Source organism: Acipenser ruthenus, chromosome 40 (assembly GCF_902713425.1).
Source record: "Acipenser ruthenus chromosome 40, fAciRut3.2 maternal haplotype, whole genome shotgun sequence".
Classification (NCBI taxonomy): domain Eukaryota; kingdom Metazoa; phylum Chordata; class Actinopteri; order Acipenseriformes; family Acipenseridae; genus Acipenser; species Acipenser ruthenus.
In genome coordinates this window covers 3,436,439-3,459,110 of record NC_081228.1, presented here as the reverse complement: position 1 = coordinate 3,459,110, position 22,672 = coordinate 3,436,439, and the positions used below count along the sequence as shown (strand labels likewise).

The window sequence follows — 22,672 nt, the reverse complement described above, 5'->3', positions numbered from 1 at the left end:
ATGGTTACAAGCCCCTTTCTTTAACCACTGGACCACACAGCCTCCTTTTCATAGACATCATGTAGTTTTCTCACATGTTTTTAAAGGTTTGAACTGTGATGCACGCTTTCAATCAGAGTAGTGGATCTGTGTAACTACAAGCAAAGTTATTGCTGCAGCTTATATGTTTAACATTGGGCACTCTCCGTTCTTCTGTTTTGATTGGCATTTCCTTACAGCTGATAGCGAGCTCCTGATTATGGCCCGCTTCTTTGGCACATAGAGTGACTGCATGTACAGAATCTAACGGTACATTATGTCTCCGCCCATCGAGGGTTATGATTGGATCGCCAAGGAGAAGAATCTCGAATTTTGGGCGAACGCTAGATTCTAATTGAAGGATAGTCACGACAATCAAAACTGTAATGAATCTTGAATGAATTGACGCTGACAGAACAGCCCACCTTTTACGAAAAAGGGGAGGGAAGAATGAAATAAAAGGAAACAAATCTATCTTGAGACTAACATGCAAACGCTACTTATTTAAAAGTGCGATAACAAGTGTTAGAAACTTAAATTAATTGGATGGTTGGATATCAGTATATAAAATATTTGACGGATCGTTTATGTAGCAATGTAATTTCCCCTAGTCGTCTAATGGTACCTGCCCACAAAAAAAAGGAAATCTACAAACTGGAGCAGAAATACAAAATAAATTAAATAATGCTATTAGAATAAAACGTGCATGTGGGTGAAAGACAGGGAAGCCAGAGAGTGTGTCTGCGGTGCAGGGGGACGAGTCTGAAGGTAGGACATGGTGTTTTCAAGCCGTTTCTGTGCTTCTATAAACGACAAGCGTGAACAGTCTAATCGCTGTTTGTTGCTGAAGTTTGCAACACAGGAGAAGGCGCATTGCTACTTTGTGCACATTTGTCAATGGGGAAGAGCCGGTGTGATGGAAACAAATATAAAACACACGACAACAGCCTCTAAAGTATCTGCGCGCATTAGATGTGTGTTTGCTCCATTGCTTGTGTGATCCGCAGGTTGTATTCTGATGGATTTGATCAGGATACACTATACACTCCTTGTCGGTTGCCCGTTTGTTTGTTGTTAAAAGTTGCGGTTTGTATTGCCGGTTGTTGTTAAAGTCGTTTGTGTAAACTAGACGTGCACTTTATTTTAGTAATGCGTTCCCGTACACTTTTGCTTAGTTACTGCAACGAGTTCTTTGAATTCTGTTTATAAAATTATTTTAAAAAAAGTCGAAATTCAAACTGTTGGAGAGTTTCATTTTAACAACTGTAATTACAGTATAAGCAAAATATGAAAGCAACAGGTCTTGACGGATCAAACTGTAAAAATACGGTTCCTCTTTTGTATAACTGTATATCCTGATTTAATTACAAAACAATTTTGAAGCCGTCATCCTTCCTGATTACCGTACTCGTTATCTCCCACGTTTTATTGCTCAAGCTTTTCCTTTGCTTGCTAAACGTGTCACGGCACTGGCCACTCCAATCAAACTTTTAGCTTCCCAAGATGCGGTCTTAATTTGTTACATTACTGTGCAGGCTACAGTAACAGTGCGTTGCAGTCGGATGAAGACTCAGTCCGGTTCATTCTGTTTGATTGATTGCGTCCCGGATTTAAGTGGTTTATTAGTAGTAGTATTGGTGGTTTTAGCTTGGGGATTTGATTAATGTATTCAGGGTGTTAATATTTCTTCCTCAATATGATGCCTGATTTAAGTGATCCAGTTTGTCCCTCATTTCAAGCGCGGTGTATTCAGTGCATAGACCATGGATTTCAGAGGGATTTCTGTATTATACAATCAGCTACGGCATACAATGCAATCGTTTTTCATCAATCTGTAAAATCCTTTTTAATTCTCAGCTGGTTACTTGCATGCGGAGAATGTTTCGGTTACAGCACTGTAACCATTCGTTATAATGATCTATATAAAAAGAATGTATTTGCTTGTTGCGTTTCTTGTAGCACAACAGCAAAGAGCGCCGGCTCCAGCTGATTTAATAGGGGACTTTTTGGAACAGCTGGAAGTTCTGCATGTTCAGTTCTACAGTATGTCACAATAGACTCACACGTGACGTAGTAGTCTACTTGACTTTCTTATTGGCTTTATCTTTGAAGCTACCCGATGGACTTTATGTAATTGTTGTTTCAGATGTTTGTTGGAAGGAGCTGCATTGTGGGTCTTTTATATAGCATCTCTAAATGGATAATTGCCAGTTTCTAGCTTGTTAGTTCTGGTATATTGCAGGCAATAAAAGACTGTGTATGAAACCTTTTCTTGGCACAAGAATAAGATTCATCATAGTGTCAACATTCCCAATTCATTTTCCTTTGTAAAAATCCGCTGAAACACCCGATTTCTATACTGCTGTGTACTATACTGGTCTACACTGCAGAGTTGAAAGGTTGAATTGCCACACTATTACAGTCATACAACACCCCGTGCTGTAACAATTTCTCTAATATTTTGCCTTTTACTCTAAAATTACAATTCTTTTCATATTTTTAAACAGATATTTTAGCTAAGTGGCATTTTCAACACAGCATAATAAGAGGAAGTTACAAATCCAGTCCACGGTGCTATATTTGAACACACAGACCGTGGCCCCAGGTGTTCAGCATATTGCAGCTTGCAGAATAAATACATTATGCTTGTCTGGTTTCACAGCACAGCATGCATGCATGCCGAAGTTCTTGCCCAATTGTTTGGAATTTAGAGCTGGAACTCATCCTGTGGAAGTCGGAGACAATGGAGCCTTTTCTTGAAATTCTTGGTTCAGAATTCTGTTTGGTCCGAGGTAGGAAGATAGTGAGATACGTACTGTTTAAAGTGTAACAGACAGCGGGTCTGACCTGAGTTTGACTTTCCTGATTGCACTTGATGTGAAGTGGAGTACGCCGCATCCTGTCTCCTAGAGTCTAAAGAACCAGGTTTATATAAGATACAGTTAAATACCTCAAGAGATTCACATCCACAGACTGCTGTATCTTTACGCCTAATAATGTCTGACCATATGTCCCAATTCAGATAGATTCTGTTCCTTCAGCAAGAATAGTTGTAGTGGTTCTTTTTACTTTACTGCTCAGTTTGTAGTCCCTGTTGAAAAGCTGCTCTACACCCAGTGATTTTGGGTTCCCTACAGTATTCATTATGCATTGGACACAGTGCCCACTGATGGGTTTTCTGGGGAAATGGGAAACACAGCAGTTAGGAAGTGATTTGAAGCTCTGTTCACATAAAGAGTGTGTTTGATGCTGCTGGGGCTCAGTTGTTATGTTCTGTAGCACAGGGAGGAGCAAATATCCACCAAATACATAGAACTGCCTCATTTACTAAAAACTGTATAGAGAGAAATACATTCACAAGAATCATCCACATAACAGTGGTTCAAGAGAGGTGTTCAGGAGACACAGCTGAGAAACCAGATGCTTTGTGGCCAGAGATACTACTAGGAGTTTCCATTCGAGATTTCCATTTGAGGTTTGTCCACAGGGTAGCACTGTGTGCGGAGCAAAAATCAATAAATAACAATTATACTTGAAATAAATAACAATTATACTTGAACTGCACTCTGTTTGAAGTCCTTGAGGTTGTCTGTCTGTAGGCAGTGTGCACTGGATAACAGTGCATGTTCAAATATTGCTGTTTGGATGAAATCTTGGCCTTGAGTGGGTACTTGAGGATCTCGAGTTGAAAAGCATTGCTCCAGAACTGCTGCTGTGAAAACAGAGTTAAATAAATATACCAGCCTGTCCCAACGGACTAGGAAAGATACTCCTTTCAGAAATATCTGAGATATGAAATGAAATGAATTATTCCATGTACACCCCCACCCTCCACTCCAACTGTGTGCTTTATCTCTGTTGCCTGATACCTGTTTTGCAATACAATGACTAACACTAATTTTTCATCCATACAATCAACTCCCACTCTGAAAGCCATCAACACTTTAAACACAGATACAACATCAGCAGTCAACACATCACTCAATTTGTCTTCTCTGCTGTTTAGCTTGATCAAGGAGAAAATTGGCCAATTTAACTTTATAATTATTCCCTTTTATATATATATATATATATATATATATATATATATATATATATATATATATATATATATATATATATATATATATATTATATAAAATAATTGTGTTTGTGTGTATCTAGGCCAGCTAATTTGCTAGACACTAATGTACAGTTCTGTAGAGATTCACAATCTAAACAACGAAGTGGAAACCCCCAATCATACTGTATACATTAAACCCCAATATATCTATCAATAATATAAATTCCTTGATTACTACAAACTTCAAAAGTTTGGCGTTTCGGGCTCTTAATCACTTCTCTAGGAGGTTATTTGATCTTCTTCGACTGTGTTATGCTAACTGTACGAGACACTACAGTAGTTAATTAGTTAGCTAGTGTTGTATTGTCCTCGCTGCACACTTTCACTTTGGAATTCCGAGTCCTAGGAATGCCCTTGAAGTTCTGTTCACATAAAGAGTGTGTTTGATGCTGCATACACCAGTATTTATGAATACGCTCCTTCAGAAGCTCAACACACACAGCAGATATTGTCGGTTCGGCTCCTTTAAGCTCAGGAAGTGGTCAGCTGCAAAGGTCAGTCCGCTGTAGTTGTTGCTGGTCTTTGGTCTCTGTGCATTCTACAATAGTTTAAACACCCACAGGGTCTCTTCCCTCAGGGTTGAGACAGAGAGGGTGACAATAATGCAAAATCTAAAAAACTATTGCTCTCTGTCAAGCATTGCTAAGACTGTATCAATGAGAGTCTTCTAGTCCAACCTTTTCTTTTTAGTGTTACTGTTTGATACAGGATTAACAAGTCCCTTTCACCAGCCCTCTGCATCTGCAGTTCACTGTAATCAGGACTTTTTAAACGTATTCATGCACAAATCACAGCATCGTTGTTGATATGGGAACTGGCACACTTCAGCAAACAGCATTGTATACCCACGAGGTTAGCTGTTTGACACCCGGTGTCTAATCTCGTTAAACAAACTGCATGGTGACGCTTTGCACTGTGTGCTTATGAACTGTGATACATATCAGAGCAGTGTGAATGAAGATCTGGTTTTAAAACAGTATTGATGATTTCATTCCCAATGACATAACGCATTCGACATGACAGAGTGTACCAGACTGGTGTCTGCTCATACAGAACAGTATGCACTGGTACAAACAGCTGCTTCAGTGACCAACTGTCTTGAAAGACCAGTTAACAGATGCAGTTCATTCTATTAAAGAAATGCTTTATGCCCTCCAAATGTGCATAATACTGTATATTTGTATATCTGTTTATTATGAAATCAAATCACCTTTGTGCTCTCGGAATCCTATCCTTGGTAACAGACTCTTTGCAGTGGGTGGTTTGTTTAGTTACCTGTAGGTTTGCAGATACCATCTGCTGCTTCTTTTAATATATCTATAAAACTAGATGGATTAAAAAAAAAAAAAAAATACATGTTTGTTTGTCTTTTGTGTTTCATTTTACAAGCGTGTTATGAACTTAAGTAATATTCCTGCAGTACAACATAAAAACACAACCAGATGGGGTCGATACCATTAGCCTTATTAGAAAATGTATAACATTTTTTTTCTGAGTTGTTATTAATTCAATTTTTGTTATTAATGAACTATTGCTTTTTAATTCTTGCACCGTGCACGGTAGCGCCTTTTCTTACCACCAGGTGGCACAACATCCACTTGTAGCCGAGCTGACCTGTGCTCTCTGCTGCCTGTTGAATAGTGTTGAGTGTGCATTCCCAGGTGACTCTTACTGATAACCTGTTTGCACTTGATACAGCATCTTACAGTACTGTAGTAAAGTGAGTCTGTTTTAATGGTCTGTATTCATAAAGCACATTTCACTGAAGAGTTAAGTGCAAATAGTTACAGTCTGCACGTCTGGCTAAAGGGAGGTTTCAACACAAATTCAACTGGTTTACATACCTTTTAAAGCTCCACTGGGGTGGCCACCTCTGTCTAAATATGTGTGAAGAACATTAGGACATATATTGCTTCCTCTCTCAGATAACTATTGAGATTCTCTTTTAGAATAAATGTCAAGACAAAACACACTGATCCTCCTGTTCATGCAGCACACACACACACAGTATCTTAACAGGGTTTGTGTCACAATAAAGATCATGCATCGGGTGATTTGTAAAAGAGACGGTTGTGCAGCTCGATAAACACAGAAATGTTAATGAACCCCACTTACAGCCTGCATTAAATTAACATGCTTTAGGGTACGCAAAGCTGTTGTGAAGCAATTAACTACGTAAGCTACTAATTACAAAAAAAAAAAGCCTTCATGCTATCTTTAATCTCCGCCTGACAAGACCGCTTATCCCTACATGGGTCTGTGATTTAAAATTGTCATTTTGCACAGTGTTCAACATTCAGAATTACATACAGTATTGCACAGTCCACTCTCTCTTTTCACATTGAAAAGACAGGAACAAGGCTGATCTAGAAATCACCTCAACACCCCCACATTTGGAAGGTTTATTGCCGAGCAGTTCAGAAATCATTAAGCCTGCAGAAATGACTGGCATAGTTAAGAAATGTAACCGTGTTAAAAGAATGCAGTTAACCTAAAAAGAAAGCTTGGGCCAGGTCCGAATGAAGCACCAACTAACCAACCAAAAAAAAGGGTTTGTTTTTTTTAACAACTAAATGAGTGAGGAGTGGTGTTTTACAGGGACAGGTGACTCCCAGCTCTGTTCTGGAGAACACACTTGTAGTGTGCCTCGCTTCCGTTTCCACCTGGCTGCTGTCTGCTCTATGAGGATGCTGCTTTTATGGTTCAGTGAGCTGAACCTGGGTAATGCTGCTTCTTCTCCTTTGTTAAACCCGTAGCATATTAAAAATTCAAAGAGTTATAATTTAACATGGCGGTTGTAAGCTGCAGCAGTACGTATCACCCAGATGCTGAAGCACTGTATATTCACACCTTCTTTATTTTTGCCTTGCCTGTAATGTCTGGCACATCCTGCAAAGTATCTCTTCATTTATTCATGCTGTTGGCTTACTGTGCAGGTGTGAATGCGGGAGGGCAGGTGTCTTCAGTTTAAAATGGAGATCAGATGGGGTCCTGAACTGCGTCTTTACTTATTAATGCCTGGTTTTGTTCAGCTGGTGGCACATAGTGAAATGAAGCCCCAAGGAGAGAGATCAGGTAGACTAGAAGCAGCTGGACTCACAGTAGAGCCAGTCGAGGTTTAGAGGTTTAATTGGTTAAGTTAAACACTTTGGAACAGGGTTGGAGCAAAGACAAGGACTGGAAGGGCCAGCTTTGTCCACCCCTTTCGTTCGTGGTTTACTGGCTGTCTTTCAGTATGCTTGTAGGATTGCCAGTCAGATATCAGATGGATAATACCCTAGGCAAACATTCAATGTGTTTTATCACACCGAATGGGCAGACAGTTCTGTTATATCACAACAAGATAAGATGAAAGTGTTTGCATAGCAGTGTTTGAGTTTATATGCAACAGCAGTGGGTCGATGCTTCTGACTTAATGACACTTCTGGGGTTTTGTAATAAAGTCGTACACCAAAAAATGTGTTTAAAATATCTTGATTACCAATAGAAATATGCGCGCTGCAAGGCAGTTAGGTATAATAGATGTGTAGCAACAAACAGTACTAGTTTGAAAATGTAAACTACATTTTAATTGGAAATTTAATTGTGATTTTAAAATTGCATTTACCGGAATGTTTGCCCTCTTCGCTTAGAGCTGTGCTTCTGTATTTATGATTGCATGCTTGAAGATATGGATGATTTACCCATGGCATCAAAAAACCCGCTCAACATGCTGAGATGAGATAAGGCGCGGCTGGATTGTTTAGAGCATTTTACAGCTACAAGGAATTGTCTTGGAAAGTAGTTGATTTCCCCAGTGCTGTGAAATGCTCTTATAAGCCACTTGTGGCTTAACCCAGCAGAGTATATTGTAAGTTGATCAAATCAAAGTCTTTGTGTCTTATTACCTCAGTAATAGTTGAGCCGTAACAATGGGTGCCAAGCACAGTAAAGAGTTAAATTACATGCCTCGGAAACAGCCAGAGAACAAGGATGGCATCCCTCCATCCCCTTCGTCCATCCGGTTTCTCCAGTGATCTCTGCCTGCCCGAACCTACGGGAATTGCCTCGGACAAGAATGCGTTGCTGTTTGTCAGAAATTCGGATTTAATCAATGAGTTTTTGGCATTGCACTACTGTAAGGAGGCAGTTGTATGATATACACTCCAACACGAAATTCAAACATGTATCACAACAATGATTTTTGTATAATATAATGGACTAATAAATGTACTTTCTGTAGAAACATTCCATTTCAAAAACAATTAAAATAATTTAAACATAAGGCAGTGATTATAAGAACTCCTTAAACGGTCCTTAGCGTTTTGTGAGCCCAGCGTCCCACGTTTCATTGTATGGACTATATTTATCTTTCTGTTGGTGTTGCAGCAGCAGATATCTATACCAGATAGACAAAGAATAGCTTTCTCAGAACCAGACTGGCAGCATTGCACCATCTCTGTTAAAACCGTGGTTTCTTGTCTGAGTGGCATCAGCAGAAGTTCTCGGAGGAGAAGTCAACATGGTTCTGAAATGTTCTTCAGTGTTCAGGAACCATGTGGCAGGGATAGGATTTGGCACAAACCAACAGCTTGGAAACCTGCTTTGAAACCGTTGCTCCCTGCGGGAAGGAAACAGACAGGAGTGAATTGCACTGAAGACAGAAATACTGGGGATCCGACAATATATGTCTAACATTCTTATAAATACATAAACATGATCTTATAAATGAATAAACATGATCTTATAAATGAATAAACATGATCTCATAAATGTATAAGCATGATCTTATAAATATATAAACATGATCTTCTAAATGTATAAGCATGATCTTATAAATATATAAACATGATCTTATAAATATATAAACATGGTCTTATAAATAGCTATGTCGGAATGTTTGGTTTTAGCCATGCAACTTGGCTTAGAGAATGTTTGTTTGGTTTAGGTACTTTATGTTGCTTATAGATTTTCTGATCTTAAAATTATGGGAAGTTTTTAATGAATTAAAATATGATTTCCTGTTAAATTTCGGTGACGTAATAACCATTTCCATGTTCCGCTTACTGCAAAGTATAATGCTACTTTAATTAAGGGAGCACTAGCCAGTGGTCGCACTTTCCAGTAGATTCCATGTACTGAATTGTTTATAGATGAATACCAAAGTCCAGCCTATCCTTCACGGCAGCACAGCACTGGATCAGTGTATCGTATTATCAAGAGTAAATTGGGTCTGCTAAAGCATGTCAGTGCTGGGTTTGACCACTCAGCCTGTCCTGAGCTTTGAAGTACAGGGCTTTCTTCAGAGCTATATTGGGTAAACTGCAGTAGTGATTTACTTAGGAGTCTGTAAAGATTTTTTTTTTAATAATATTTTACCGTAAGGAAAAAAGTACTTTCCTAACTAATAATAAAAAACAGAATCAGTAATGACAAACTAATGTCATGATACGTATCACGATATGCATGTCACGACAGGATAGGTGCACTGTAATTGGAATAGATTTCTGCATAGTGTATTCTTAATTCGAGAGTTGAGACGCTGGTAACAGTGTAACTGGTATGTATTTGAGTTCTGATCGGAGGAGGGTGGAGTTCAGTCCAGACATTGCTTGAACTTCCTGTTCACACCTTTGCAGAATTGGCTGGGCCAGAAGAACAGAACAAAGCCGGCTATTCTTTCAAGCTTGATGTCTTTCCCTGCTTCTGTTCCTCGTACACATTCCTCTAACCTGAGGAAGAGTTTTTGTGTAACAATTTATTTTCACATATCTGATACTTAGTCCCCCACTGACTGCAACTTGAACCCAGGGCCCTGTTTAATCAGCTGTCCATCCAATATCTTACAGTCATTGAGGCTGCTGTCTGTCCGATATATATTATTGATGGCAGAGGTTGAACGCATCATTCAGGTGTTAGAATAGCAGAAGCCAACCATTTACACAGGACCTGTGTGTGTGTGTGTGTGTGTGTGTGAGCTTTTCTACTTTATTCATACTGAGATCCTTGTAGTTGACAAAGTTGGATTTGAGATCAGTACATTGCATAGTTTCTTGTTTGTACTGAAAGAAAGCTGGTCATATTGATGTGACTTTGTACGTGTCAGTCTCTTGCTTTGAGTGACTGCACAAACGTGACCCTTTGTGTATGTGTGTGAACATGTAAGTGTGCATGCTCGTGTGTGTGTGTGCACCACGCTAGCCTCGGCAGTGCCTAGTACATTGTATCACCTTACTCTAACCTTTAGGCTCTCTTCCCCCGGTGTGAACGAGGACAAAGGGCTGTGAAGAGGAAAGCGCGCCTCAGATGAGACTCTGAAGACAGATGAGATCGCGGGAGGTCAGCCTATGAGCTGCCGGTGAAGTTGGCCAGGCTTTCTTTCTGTGATGGGACTCCGAGCTGGACTGAAGAAGTAGCTGCGTAACACAGCCCTGGTCCCACGGGAGCTGGGAGTACAGTTACACACTCCAGCAGTGTTCTATGTTTCATCTGCTGCACGGAGAACAGAATCCCTCTTTGTTATCTAATATTGCTGCTCTCTCCCCTTCTCTCTCTCTCTCTCTCTCTCTCTCTCCCCTTCTCCCTCTCCCTCTCTCTCTTCAATACACTGCTGTCGTCAGTGCAAGAAGCATCTCTTGCGAACTCCATCTGAAAAATCCAAACTAAACAAGTCTCTCACTTTCCAATTCAAGTATGATTGAGGATACTAAACAGGACAATGCAGGCAAGCAGAGTGGCTACTGATACTGGAGCAACTGGGGTGCAGAAGGACTGACTGAAGCCCTTTTCTCTAGACTAAAAGTATATTAAATAAAGGAAGAAAAGGAGTCTATTAAATATCAAATACAACTTTGATGCAAAATAAAACAAGTCTGGGCTGCAAGAACACAAAGGCAGAAGTGTTTGTGGTTTAGTTGCTTCCCAACACCACCTTCACACTGATTAGCTTTTTAAAAAGAAGCCAGAGGGACTTTTTTGGTTTGTTTCTTTCTTTGTCAAACCGCAAACCAGCCCTTTGCACTTTGAATTCGATCCAGCCCTGACAGAAGCAATGAGCGAGGCCCTCCGGCTTCCGGCCCTTCACGTGCAGGTCCCTGGCGACTGCAGCAGCAATGACAGTGCCGCTGTGACGGGGACAGTAGCCTGGTCCAGCTCGTCCACCCCCACGCTGAGACGGAAGCGTTTCAAGATGCGCAGGATGAAGAACGTGTTGAGCGAGAAGGAGCAGCTGGGGAACGGAGAGCTGCGCAGGGGCTGCTCCGGCTCCAAGGAGTACCTCCAGCTGCCCTCCATCGAGATCACCCCGTCCAGCGACGAGGAAGCACCCTGGTCCAACTGCTCCACACCCAGCGCCTCTCCCCGACGCAAGCGCTTCCTGCTCAAGAAGTGGCTGAAGGTACGCGAGAAGAAGGACCATGGGAGCGAGAGCAGGTAGGTATCTGGAACTCGGAGAGGTGGGAGGGAAAGGGGTAGCTTGAGCGTCCCCCTGTATCTGTCTTTCTTTCCTTTTTTGTCTCTGAAGTGGTATGTGTACAGGAAAGAGCAGGATCTGTTCACCCATCAGTGTCCTTTTGATTTACTGTCCCTCATCAGCTATAAGGTACACTTTAGCATTACAATGAAATCCAGCAAAAATCCTGTTGTATTTCAAAATACCCAACATTATTATTATTATTATTATTATTATTATTATTATTATTATTATTATTATTATTATATTTTTTTTTTGTGTGTGTTTTATAGTCGTCTCCAAAAGCCAACTAAAAAAAATAGCTTTAGGTCACCACTGTCATTTCCTGCTGTACCTTGTCAAAAAGTTTTAGTGCCGTCCAGAATATTTCAAGAACTTTCTATGTCTGTATGTATGTACAGTGTGTGTGTGTGTGCTTATGTACTCTGGTGTGTAAATCTCTTTTTTACTTGGCCTGTATTGAACATTCCCGTATACTGTACTGCATGTCAGTGTCCTGTATGTCTTTCTTAATCCTTGCTTTCATACTTGCATAAATCAACTGCTGGCATTTACTATAAACACTAGAGCCATATCGTCTTGATACCTTTGTAGTGCTTTTAGACTGAACGTCAAGGTTTATATGTGTACCCACAAGTGACCACTGAAGGGTGTGGATTCCTGTGTCTTCTAGTGAATTTCCTGTATCAATGTAACATGTTATCATTCCAGTCCCCGGAAAAACAGGGCTATTGCATCCCTAATAACACACTTCTAGCAGAAGTCTATCAGTATAGTTGTCTAATGTCCCTCTAATCCTGCTGTGCAATACTGCACTACTTTTAAATTAGAGATCTGCTGTCTGGGGTGTTTTTTTTACATATAGAGAGACCCTGCTTTCACGTTGGAGATCTGAGGGGGCTTATGATAATCAATACTTGTATTAGTTTCAGGGGAGATTGAGGCATTGTTTAATAAAGCAATTCAATTTTTTTGTTAGATTTTTTTGCAAGAAAAAATTGATCCGATTACATTTAAATTGAATACCTTGTACTTTTTAAGTAACACGATATGCCTAAAACAATCTTTTGGCCCCGTAGTCCGTCGCAGCACAAAGGAATATCCACTGGAAACTGTGTTCAGGGCATCGGATGATTCTTCAGGGTTAGGGTTAGCCTTGGAATTAGCCTTCAGATTTGATGCATGCCAGGTTAAACTTACTTTACCAAAAAAGCAGAACAGAGACAGGACAAAAGGCTAGTTTCACAGACTAGAGCAACATTACTGTAGTTCTATTCCTGGTCTGTGGAACCAGACATTAATCTTAACTATACCATTAGATTTTTCTTTTCTTTTTTTGAGGAGGAATGTGCCCACATTTTAGTGCAGCAGTCTAGTACAAGGCAGACTAGGAGCAAGATATGCATTGATGAAAGAGGAATCAATTATGTCATGCTGATCCCTGTAGCTCTAATGAGATTACATTTGCAGTAACTTGGTTAAAGCCCCCAATCCTTACAGAATAGTAGGATTGATAGTTTTACATGCCTTGTGGGATATTTTTCAATTGACAATACCTCTTCGATGAAAATAGATCTCTGCTTCTTCTCTAGCTAACCCGAAATATATTTTAAGTAACCTCAAAAATGTACCGACGCAAACAAGCAGCTGATGTTCCAAGTACTTTCTGAGAGATGACGTTGCTGAGAAACTGTCTGTTCAGGTGCCCTAATAGCAGCTGTGCGGCAGCTTTCTCAGAAGCATGCTGCGCTCTAAGCAGTAGCTTTATTTATTTTTTTCTTCCTGTTTCTATATTCGGAAGCTTGATAAAAGTTGGACAGAGAACAGATAACCAGCGCTGTTGAAAAAGGGTGCAAGACGTTCCGCGCTGTGTGAAATGTTAACCTGACGAAACCCCATTGGATATAAGACAGTGTGTCTAGTGCTATAATATGACACAGACATGAGAACAGGGTATTTTGAGTGGCACAATCAAGCAGCTCATGGAAGTGGCAGCATTTGGAAAGAAGATGGAAAGGCTGAGAGAGGGAGGTTTTGCATTTGCTGTTAAACAATCTGGAGTTTTAACCCAGTAGTGCAATATACACACAATAAAAGGTTTCTATACAAGGGAAGACTTTAATCTAGGAGAAAAAACATTACCGTACTTACACCGAAGGTAAAGTACTTGATCCAAGCTGCTGGCCGAGTACTGAGAGTCGCTCTGCAGCATTGCTGGCCAGCTTTACAATCGGCATATTCCTCTGTAGCTCTAACTTGACCCAAAAAGCAATCGCCACGCTTCACATTCCTCTCCGTGCTTTCATCTCAGCTTTGCCTTTTATAGTGAGTGAGCTTGTCTTATTCACACGTCAGGTGCTGGACTGAAACAAACTTCTTGGCTGAAGCATTGTGGCTTTTATAGAGTTGGGTTTTCAAAGCTTGGCAATGTAGTTGTACACATTTGATACTCCTGAATACTTTCTGAAACTAATAACACAAATATATATATATATATATATATATATATATATATATATTAAACTAAGGGGGTGATTTGATCAACCTGTACTGCCTGGATTTTTTAAAAGCACCTGGATGGCATCAGACAGTTCTTGGGGTAAGCCCAGGATGCCCACGGATAAGTGGCTGATGCAATTCAGGGTGATTCCCCAGTGCTGTACAATGCTCTAAAAAACAAAAAACAAAAACACATCCATAACTTCAAAGCACTCAATCAGAATTCAAAGCAAATTCATAAGAAGCTGAAGAGGCTGCCTATCTCGGCGAAGTTAGACAGCAGTTAGAAGGCTGTTAGTATAACGGTGATCCTGAAATGAGTGATAACCGAGGCTGTGAAATAAGTCACCCCCTTATCATCAGGAACGTCAGGCCTGGTGCCCTGAGTGTGTGTTCTGAGTGTTTGCTTGTTTTAAAATTTTTATGCAGGATATGCAGATTTTTCAAGTACCGCTCTACACATAAAGAAAGTTTAAGTGGCTGCTTCCTGGGGGAAATTTTTTTTTTAGTCCATTTTGATCAGTAACATTGCATTTATACATAAATAACAACAGTTATAATAATAATGTACAAACATTATGTTAGGATCTTCAGCACATGCCAGTCGGGGTAGGGGTGTGGGCAGTGAATGTTGCTAGAGCTATCGTAAGAAATAAGAAGCTTGTAATAGAAGTGTCACACGAGCGAAACAGGGTTGACGTGTATTCATTGGCCCCGGCAGGCCAGCCCTGGAAGACGAATGGCTGCTTTCCGCGTTTCTGCTCATGTTACACTTCTGTTCCAGTGTTAATTCTTTCCTGTGGTTCCCTATCTCGGGTAACTCCAGCAAACAGCCTGCGTATTGGCAGAAAGAAATAGAATCCTGTTTAAATGATTAATTGTGAGGGAATTCGTTCGGGTCCAGGTTACAATACCTTAATAGCTTTGTTACACTTGTAGTTTTCCTACAGTGCAGAATAAAGGTTTTTATCCGTAGTGTGTACTCTATACAGCCGCGTTCTTTACAGTATAGACATGTGATGCATGATTATGATAATATTCATGCAGAAAGCCACAGCTGCTGTATCCCCTTGTGTAAATTAGCTGCTCCCTCGACTGAATTAAGCAAATTGTTTTGCTGTAGCTCACTTCAGCACTTCAGCATTTACTATCATTTCAGTGGACTTTTCAAATGACATATTCAGCTTCCAGATCTGAAATACATTGAAGCAACAGCATAATGTTTACAATATAATACAGGCAGACAGGAATGGTCACGGGGACAGGTTCTGAAGTGTGAAACGCTTTGGGAGCCTTGTTCAATCAGGAATAGTTTCACATCATTTGATCTGGCGGATCGATAGTGAAAAATACCCAGACTTCCCTGTGGTCACGGTGTTGGCGGTGTATGGAAAGCACCGGGCAGCCCTCATTGGACATCACATCGCTTCTGTTGTTGTCATGACAGTCTCTCGGGTTTCAGGCTCTAGCTGCACCACAAGTGTATCTCTCAAGGGTAGGCATAGCATGACCCAGTTCCCTTCAGTGTGGTTTGTGTGGGTTAGTCTGGTGCTCTTGTGTTACTGGTATTTATTCATGAAGCTGCAAACACACATTGCTACCAGGTCAGTTGTATAAGGAGCTGCCATGGAAAGCCAGTTAAGGCATTGAGGGCAGAATATGTGCTATAGATAAAAAAAATGTACTGGTTATAGTGAAAAGCTGTTAACCACATGTTTACTGTTGTTAACTGATTATTTTTATAGGAACCTCTCAGCCTCCCCACTCATTTCCGGGACAGACTTTCTCTCACAGTGTTTTTAAAATAACTTCACTCCATTACAAGTTTTCACGTGATCTGGGATGATCGCTGGATAAACATTGCTCAGTGTAGTTTATCGGAGAGGTGCTGGAAAAATAACAGATGAAGTTCTCTCCATTTAATATTGAGCGAGCTAGTGCTGGGAATAATTGTTCTGTAAATTATTAATATAGGTATATTAAGAGTGATTCATCAAATTATACTGCTGAAATTCTGCATCGTTAAAGAAAAAAACATTGAACTTTAACATTGAGTTTAACAGAGTATACAGAAATATTTAACTTTTGAGGAAGACAAAAGTTGCACAAGGGTCAAAGTCACGTTAATATAATTTTACTCCTGAGCTAAATATTTAAGAACAAATCAACGCCATACTGTTAAGAACATATTTCATCTTGCATGATCACAGAAAAATAATATTCATGTTGCAACACTAGGAAGTCACTTTAATGTAGCTGCTGACACCTGTACTTGCACCTAAAATGTGTATTCCTAGTTTTATAACATCAATGAAACCAGGGTAAACTTTGCATCAGCACAAGTGTGTGTGTGTGTGTGTGTGTGTGTGTGTGTCTCCTAATCCTAGTGAATGTTTACCTGCTTATTCCATGCATTGCAGCTGTAATAGGGAGCATAGTTGTTAATTTTAAGAGTTAATGTTTAAACTGGTCCTTTTCAGAACCATTATAAGCTTCACTAACAGTGACTCACCGGGAATCGGAACTTCCTTCATGGAACTTTTTAGTTTGCGAAGACTGCAGTCTAGTCTTTAAAAGAGTGGTTTTCGGGGGTGTAGAACACCGATTCAAATCCTTCTCCCAGGATGTGGTGAGTAAGATGCTAATTCATTATCTTTTGGTAACAGCAAAACTACAGCACTGACTGGCTGAGTGATTTGAATTCAGGACTGCCGGATTCAAGTGTGTGAGAAACAGGCTTCCCATGAGAATGGATTAAATAAATGCTCACAGGGTGTTTGTTCTTGGGAATGCTTCTGTGCCATTGAATCGGAGAGTTACCAGGGTTTCCCCACAGTCAACCAATGTATTTTTCTATGCTTTATAATACCTCTCTGTACTTTACTGTGCTTCTGCTGTACTTGCGTAAGTCTGCTAAATGAATGAAGCCGGTGCTTTCCTGCATCTTGATTGCTTTATTGTTGGTTGGTTGGTTGGTTGGACAGAAAGGGGTTGCAATGGTCATATTTATTTGTGGCAGATGAGTGTAAACTGACTGGATATAACTGGCTGCTGTGTGTGTGTGTGTGTGTGTGTGAGCTCCTAATTGTCCAGCAGAGAGCACTGTGGAGTAAAGGCATACTTTTTATAATCAAATCTTCTTAGTGACAAGAAATGCATGTTTATCGAAATACAGTTTATTTTTACATTATTGATTTATTATATTTTATTTGGAGAGTTTTGAATTGAATAAAAGTAATTAAGCAGGTATTACTGTCCAAGTACCCTTGCATACTGTGAGTAATAAATCTGACTCTGCTGTGCTTCTGCAATGGGTTCTATATATCCAGGGGATTTTGCAGTGACTAAATGGCAGATCTTAGAATTGCTTCTTGCACACACACACAGTGTCCAGTGCTGTTGAAAGCTGGCTGGCTGGCTGTTAGAAAGACCATTCCACAGCACCTGTCGGCACTCTCGCCAGCATGTTTCTTCACATGGGCATGCCGTGCGGCTATAGAGGAACAGATGCTGCCCGGTACCAAGACCAGACAGGAAAGGAGATCTAATGTTTCAGCAGGGCACTGACTGCCAGCCTGTGTATATGACCGCCATGCTGCTCTCCTGCTCATAATCCTGTCGGATGAAACGTGCTGTTGATCTCTCTCTCTCTCTCTCTCTCTCTCTCAGTGCCAAAGAGATTAGTGCCGGGATATACTGTCCTTGAAATCAACTTTTGACTTCCCTGTGGAGTTGGAAATAAGACTCCCGTTGCATTGCAGATTGAGCCGTTCCAGGTTGTATTAAGAGATTTGGCCACTTTGGCGGGTTGCCTAACGCTCTGCATGTAGAACCTGGAATGGTTCAGACCCCTTTTCCTATATCAGTTAGACTATTATGCACTAAACAATATCACCGTCAAAGGAGTGCATACCTCCACTTTATTTAGAGTGTATTTATTTGTGAGTTGAACCGCTGTTGAACTGGTAGTCTCAAATACATTGCGGTTGTAAAGCTGCTTGGCAGATCAAATGCTCATTTAAGAAGATCAAATTCTCATTTAATAATGGACCATTTTGTTAAAAGAGAAAAATTCACTCTGATAGGGAGAGTACAGTATGTGTCCATGCCAGCTATAAAACACACTTATTCTTTATTCGAGAACCATTTGGTGATCTACAATGAGCTCTCTCGTGCATACGTCAAGTGTGATACGATACAGCATGTCAAGACTTGATCATGATTCATCGATACCCAGTGAATGGTTACAACCCTGGTATTGGTCTGGCACAGGGATTTCAATAGTGGTACAGACAGCTAAACTCCTGCTGTTGTGCAGTGCGGTACACAAGAGAGAACACGACTCTGCAATTCTGCTCAGCGCTGAGCACGTTTTGTTTTTTGCATTGGCCAGCATCTTCTCTCCCAGGCTCAGGCTGCACATTCTCAGCTTGAAGGGTTTTTGAGAAGAATGTACGAGAAGAAAGCTGCCTAAAGAGTCGAGCCTGCAGGGTGACGCCGCCGGAGGAATCAGACACCTGTCAAAATGTGAACTGAACACTGAGCACACCAGCCTGTTTTTAGAGCTAGTGATAAGACTCAAGAGGCTGTGCACAGACAGGATGGAAACTTGAACAAGCTCTGCTGCCAGGTGGATAAAACCCGGCCCCTTATGTGGATTCATATAGGATTCAGTACGCTACAGTACAGTGCATAGCGCAAGAGGTCACTGCTGTTGATTGACTGTAGTGTTGACAGTCTGCAAAAAAAGTGCAGTGCTTTCATTTAGTTTTTAATATTGTACACTGTAGGAGTGGTCAGCTACGTCCCAAGGATATTGCACGTGCAGCCCCTTTCGTTGAGGTCCTTGTGCATGTTGGTAGATTACTTTCACAATCCTATACCACTGGCATCTTTCATCATCTTTACCAATCACACACATCGGTTTGTTTTATTTTCGCGACATTATTTTTGCAATTCATTAAATACGTTTGACACCCTTATCAAATTTGAATACATCTTTTCTTCCAGCAGCTCTCTGCCTTGTTTACTGCACAACCAATGCTGCAACATGTGTGTTTAAGCTCCTTTACATAAAGCTGCCTCCTGGTGTTGCTAATGTACTTTGTAATTAGTGTCTGCATTGCATTCTGCTACTCTGTTCACTGATTCATTTGCATTAAATGGATGAGAATGCCGTTAGTGTTTGTTTTTTAGTTTCTCTGATTGATTGATTCCAGTCTGCACAAATCCGTTTCCTATGCGCTGGAAAATTAAATCATGTAAGTGTTGTAGAGAATTATATTAGGATGCGTTTTGCACAGTATTACTGTAATACATCTTTATATATTATACAGTGTTATAGATATTTAACATTGGGACACGGTGACCTGTTATGTAAATATGTCAAACAGGGATGTGTTTTTTGTATTGTCGTTAATGCATCCAAGGCTGAAGGAGGGCCTGGACAGGACAAGGATTAATTAGCTGGGTTTTCTCCTGCAGGGCTTGACAGCCAGGTTGTATCGGCTCATGTGATGAACAGTATTAGCTGGTGTGTCAGATCCCATTAGCACTGGGGCAGTGCTGCTGATGCACCCCTCCCACAGAACCCTACCGCATGGCAGCTGCAGTCTGCAGTTAACTGTGAGAGGAAATAGACAGGGTTTGGGGTTAGTTTTGGTGTTTCACGGGTGTTTGCCTCTTGCTTAAAAAAGAGTTCTGCTTGCTTTGACCGCCTGTGGTCAGTGTGATAGCTTAACCAGAAATAACTTTGACGTTCAATTTAGGGTCTGTATTTATTATTATGAGTATTATTAGTGTTAAATAAAGAAATGTAACAATTCTAAAAGATCTGAGACATGTTGGGGGGGCGGGAGTGTAAATTCGCTGCACATTTTACTTTAATAGCTGCAAGTACTTTTACAACAAATTGTTAACAACCAATACTTTATTTAGCGGTAGTTTTGTTTTTCCTCCACCAGTGCAGAGTCTGGCTTGTTTTGCTGTCTGCTGTGCAGCCGTGACTTCTAAAGCCATTTTTGTGTGGCAGTAAATGTTCAATGGTTAACCCAATAGCTTTTTGCTAGCTGAGTGACTCTGCCTTTGAAACAGACAAATGGGATATGACAGCTCTACATGTATCCAGTACTTTGACTTCCAGCATTTAGCGCTCCACTGTAGTTCCTTAACCCTGACCTGCTACATTCATGAGGTCCTGCTACCAAGCAATCATGCATGAGTGGATTGGAGTTTTATAACTGATTAATTGGTTAAAATGGGCATTTCCAGTACACTACTGCATTATAAACCTTTTATAAAACAACTTCTGACAAGTTTCTTTGAAGAGTGTACCTTTTACCTTGTTCAAACTAGCCGTTAGGGGTTTTCCTGACCTCCAATTAGTATTTTTTTTGTTGACAGGCCCTGAAATATGCATTCAAATTGATGTTTTATTTTTACTAAGTCATACCCCACATGGGGGGGGGGGGGGGGGAATGAGGTCATTGGTCATCAGACTGGTAATTTTTGCCACCTTTAGACACTTTCTCACCATGTGGGGGCAGGAGTGACTCAGCTGGTGGTTTTCATGCTCATATTCTGCACAAATGGAGGAAACGCCTCCACAGAATGAGGCCCACGTGAAACCCTAGTGTGCCTGCAGTGTGTCTGGCTTTGGCAGCGGGTACTTTTTGACACTTGACCTTGAAAACTTTCACCAGCCCTTGTTCTCTAAAGTTCAGTTGTGGGAAAGTGTAAACATTTTTGTTGTTGTTTTTTTAAATATTGTTCTCTGTGGTTAATGTAGGTAGTATAGCCAGAGAGTATGTGTTTGAGTCACTGCAAGTACTTCTGTGTGCTATTCAGCACGTCTGAGAATCTGCTGGGCACATCTGTTTAGAAAAGGAGGAACAGGGAATTGCTGGGGTTTTTTTTGCTGCTTTTAAAATTCTGTTTGTGAATACACAGTAGTGCAGGGTGTTGATTGCTGTGAAAGCAGCTGCAGCCTGAATCAGACAGGGCCCTCTAGTGGATGCCTCAAGCACATTTTACAGCACATTCTGCGTGGCTTTCAGTGGCGTTACATTTTAGTTTCGAATGTAAGAGTTTAAAACAGCTTCACAGTTATTCTCAATTAACACTCAGGAAGTTACACTTTGCCTGATAGCAAAGTTCAAAGAGAAAGACAAAAAAACTCACTTACTGTAATTCAGTAAAGCCTGTGTGGTATTAGGCTACTGGCTGGACTCCCCAAGACAAGTCTGCTCATAACCTCCAAGAAAGAAGAGATTTTAGCAGAAAACATATTCTGGTTTTATCAGACATGGAGGCCTGGTAAAGCCATTTTTTTTTTTCTAACAACTGAAAAGCTCCTGACATTTTAAATGCATCTTTTAAATTGTACCCCCCATGGCCTGAGTGTTCTGGAACCTGCTCAATTTAATATACCAAAACAAGGGAATTATGAGGCCCCAGTTTGTAGGCCCTGTACCCCTGTAAACTTGTTTGAAATGGAGATGTTTTGATCCTCTCTCTCTCTCTCTCTCTCTCTCTCTCTCTCTCTCTCTCTCTCTCTCTCTCTCTCTCTCTCTCTCTCTCTCATGCAGCAGCCAGCAGAGCAGTCAGCAGAGTAGCCATGACGACGACCCGGCTCGCTTCCTGACCCCCTTCAGCAGAGAGGAGAAGTGAGTGTGCTGTTCCACTGTGCTGGCTGCAAAGGGGTTTCCTTTTGAAACCCCTTTGAAGTCTGGTTCCACACCTGCTGAATAACGTTACATTAACATATTGAATTACATGCTCATTTGCAGTTTTTCATATACTTAACGTAAAACCGACAAAAATTGAAAAATGTGACATTTTGAAATCTAACATGAAATATACTGTACTGCTGTTATGGCTTCCGGTAGACATTTAATTTAGACTGCCTTGCACCTGGAAGGTGAAATTATCCCCACCCCTTCAATGGCTTCTTTCCTGTAACCAACCATCTGCTTCCCCTGTTGACTGACATGCTAACATGTTTTGACCCAGAAGACACTGGTAAAGCAGTACCATGCTTCCTAAGATTAAAACATGGGGACAGTTTAAACTAGTGTAATAGCTGAAATCCTTATTTAAAATACGTGTTTGTGCACTACAGTGCACCTGAGATTTACAGCATTATTTCGTTGGCTAAAACCGTGATGCATAAACCCCCAGAGATGTGTCCAGTAAGGATAAGAGCCAGATGTTTTATTAATGTCTGTCCATTCTCAACAGTTGCCTGTTCTTTTGTATTTGAATGCTTTGTAAGTTTGAGGTTTGACCACTAGAGGGCGCCCTGTCATCAAAACTGTGGCACAGCTCTCCTGTATGTAGCCAATGATTCCCATAGGAGAGTGGTCTGGCAAGGGATAAATGATAGGGTACTAAATCACAGTTAAAAACAGCATATATACATAAGTAATTAGGAGCACTGTGCAGTAGTGCCCGCTTAAGGATAGCAGAATGATTTCTGGCACCTTTTGTTAAAAAAAAAAAAAAAAAAAAAAAAAAAATAGTATTCAGTTTTACAGCCAATAGTAATTACAAAGATGTATGAAGTGTATTCTTGGCAAGGCTAA

General features: G+C 40.6%; 1 protein-coding gene across 5 annotated transcripts in view; it reads left to right on the top strand.

The window, feature by feature from the left end:
• Positions 1-489: 489 nt before the first annotated feature.
• The window catches only part of LOC117962610 (protein Aster-B-like), a 99,882-nt gene continuing 77,699 nt past the window's right edge, over positions 490-22,672 (top strand). The window contains exons 1-3 of one of the 5 annotated variants that reach the window (XM_059010243.1): positions 490-786; positions 10,368-11,551; positions 21,677-21,754. In XM_059010243.1, the coding sequence (XP_058866226.1) occupies positions 11,172-11,551; positions 21,677-21,754 (458 nt within the window). In that variant the 5' untranslated portion in view covers positions 490-786; positions 10,368-11,171. The remainder of the gene's footprint in view (positions 787-10,367; positions 11,552-21,676; positions 21,755-22,672) is intronic. The other 4 variants (XM_059010242.1, XM_059010247.1, XM_059010246.1 and 1 more) reach the window with 4 other exon arrangements.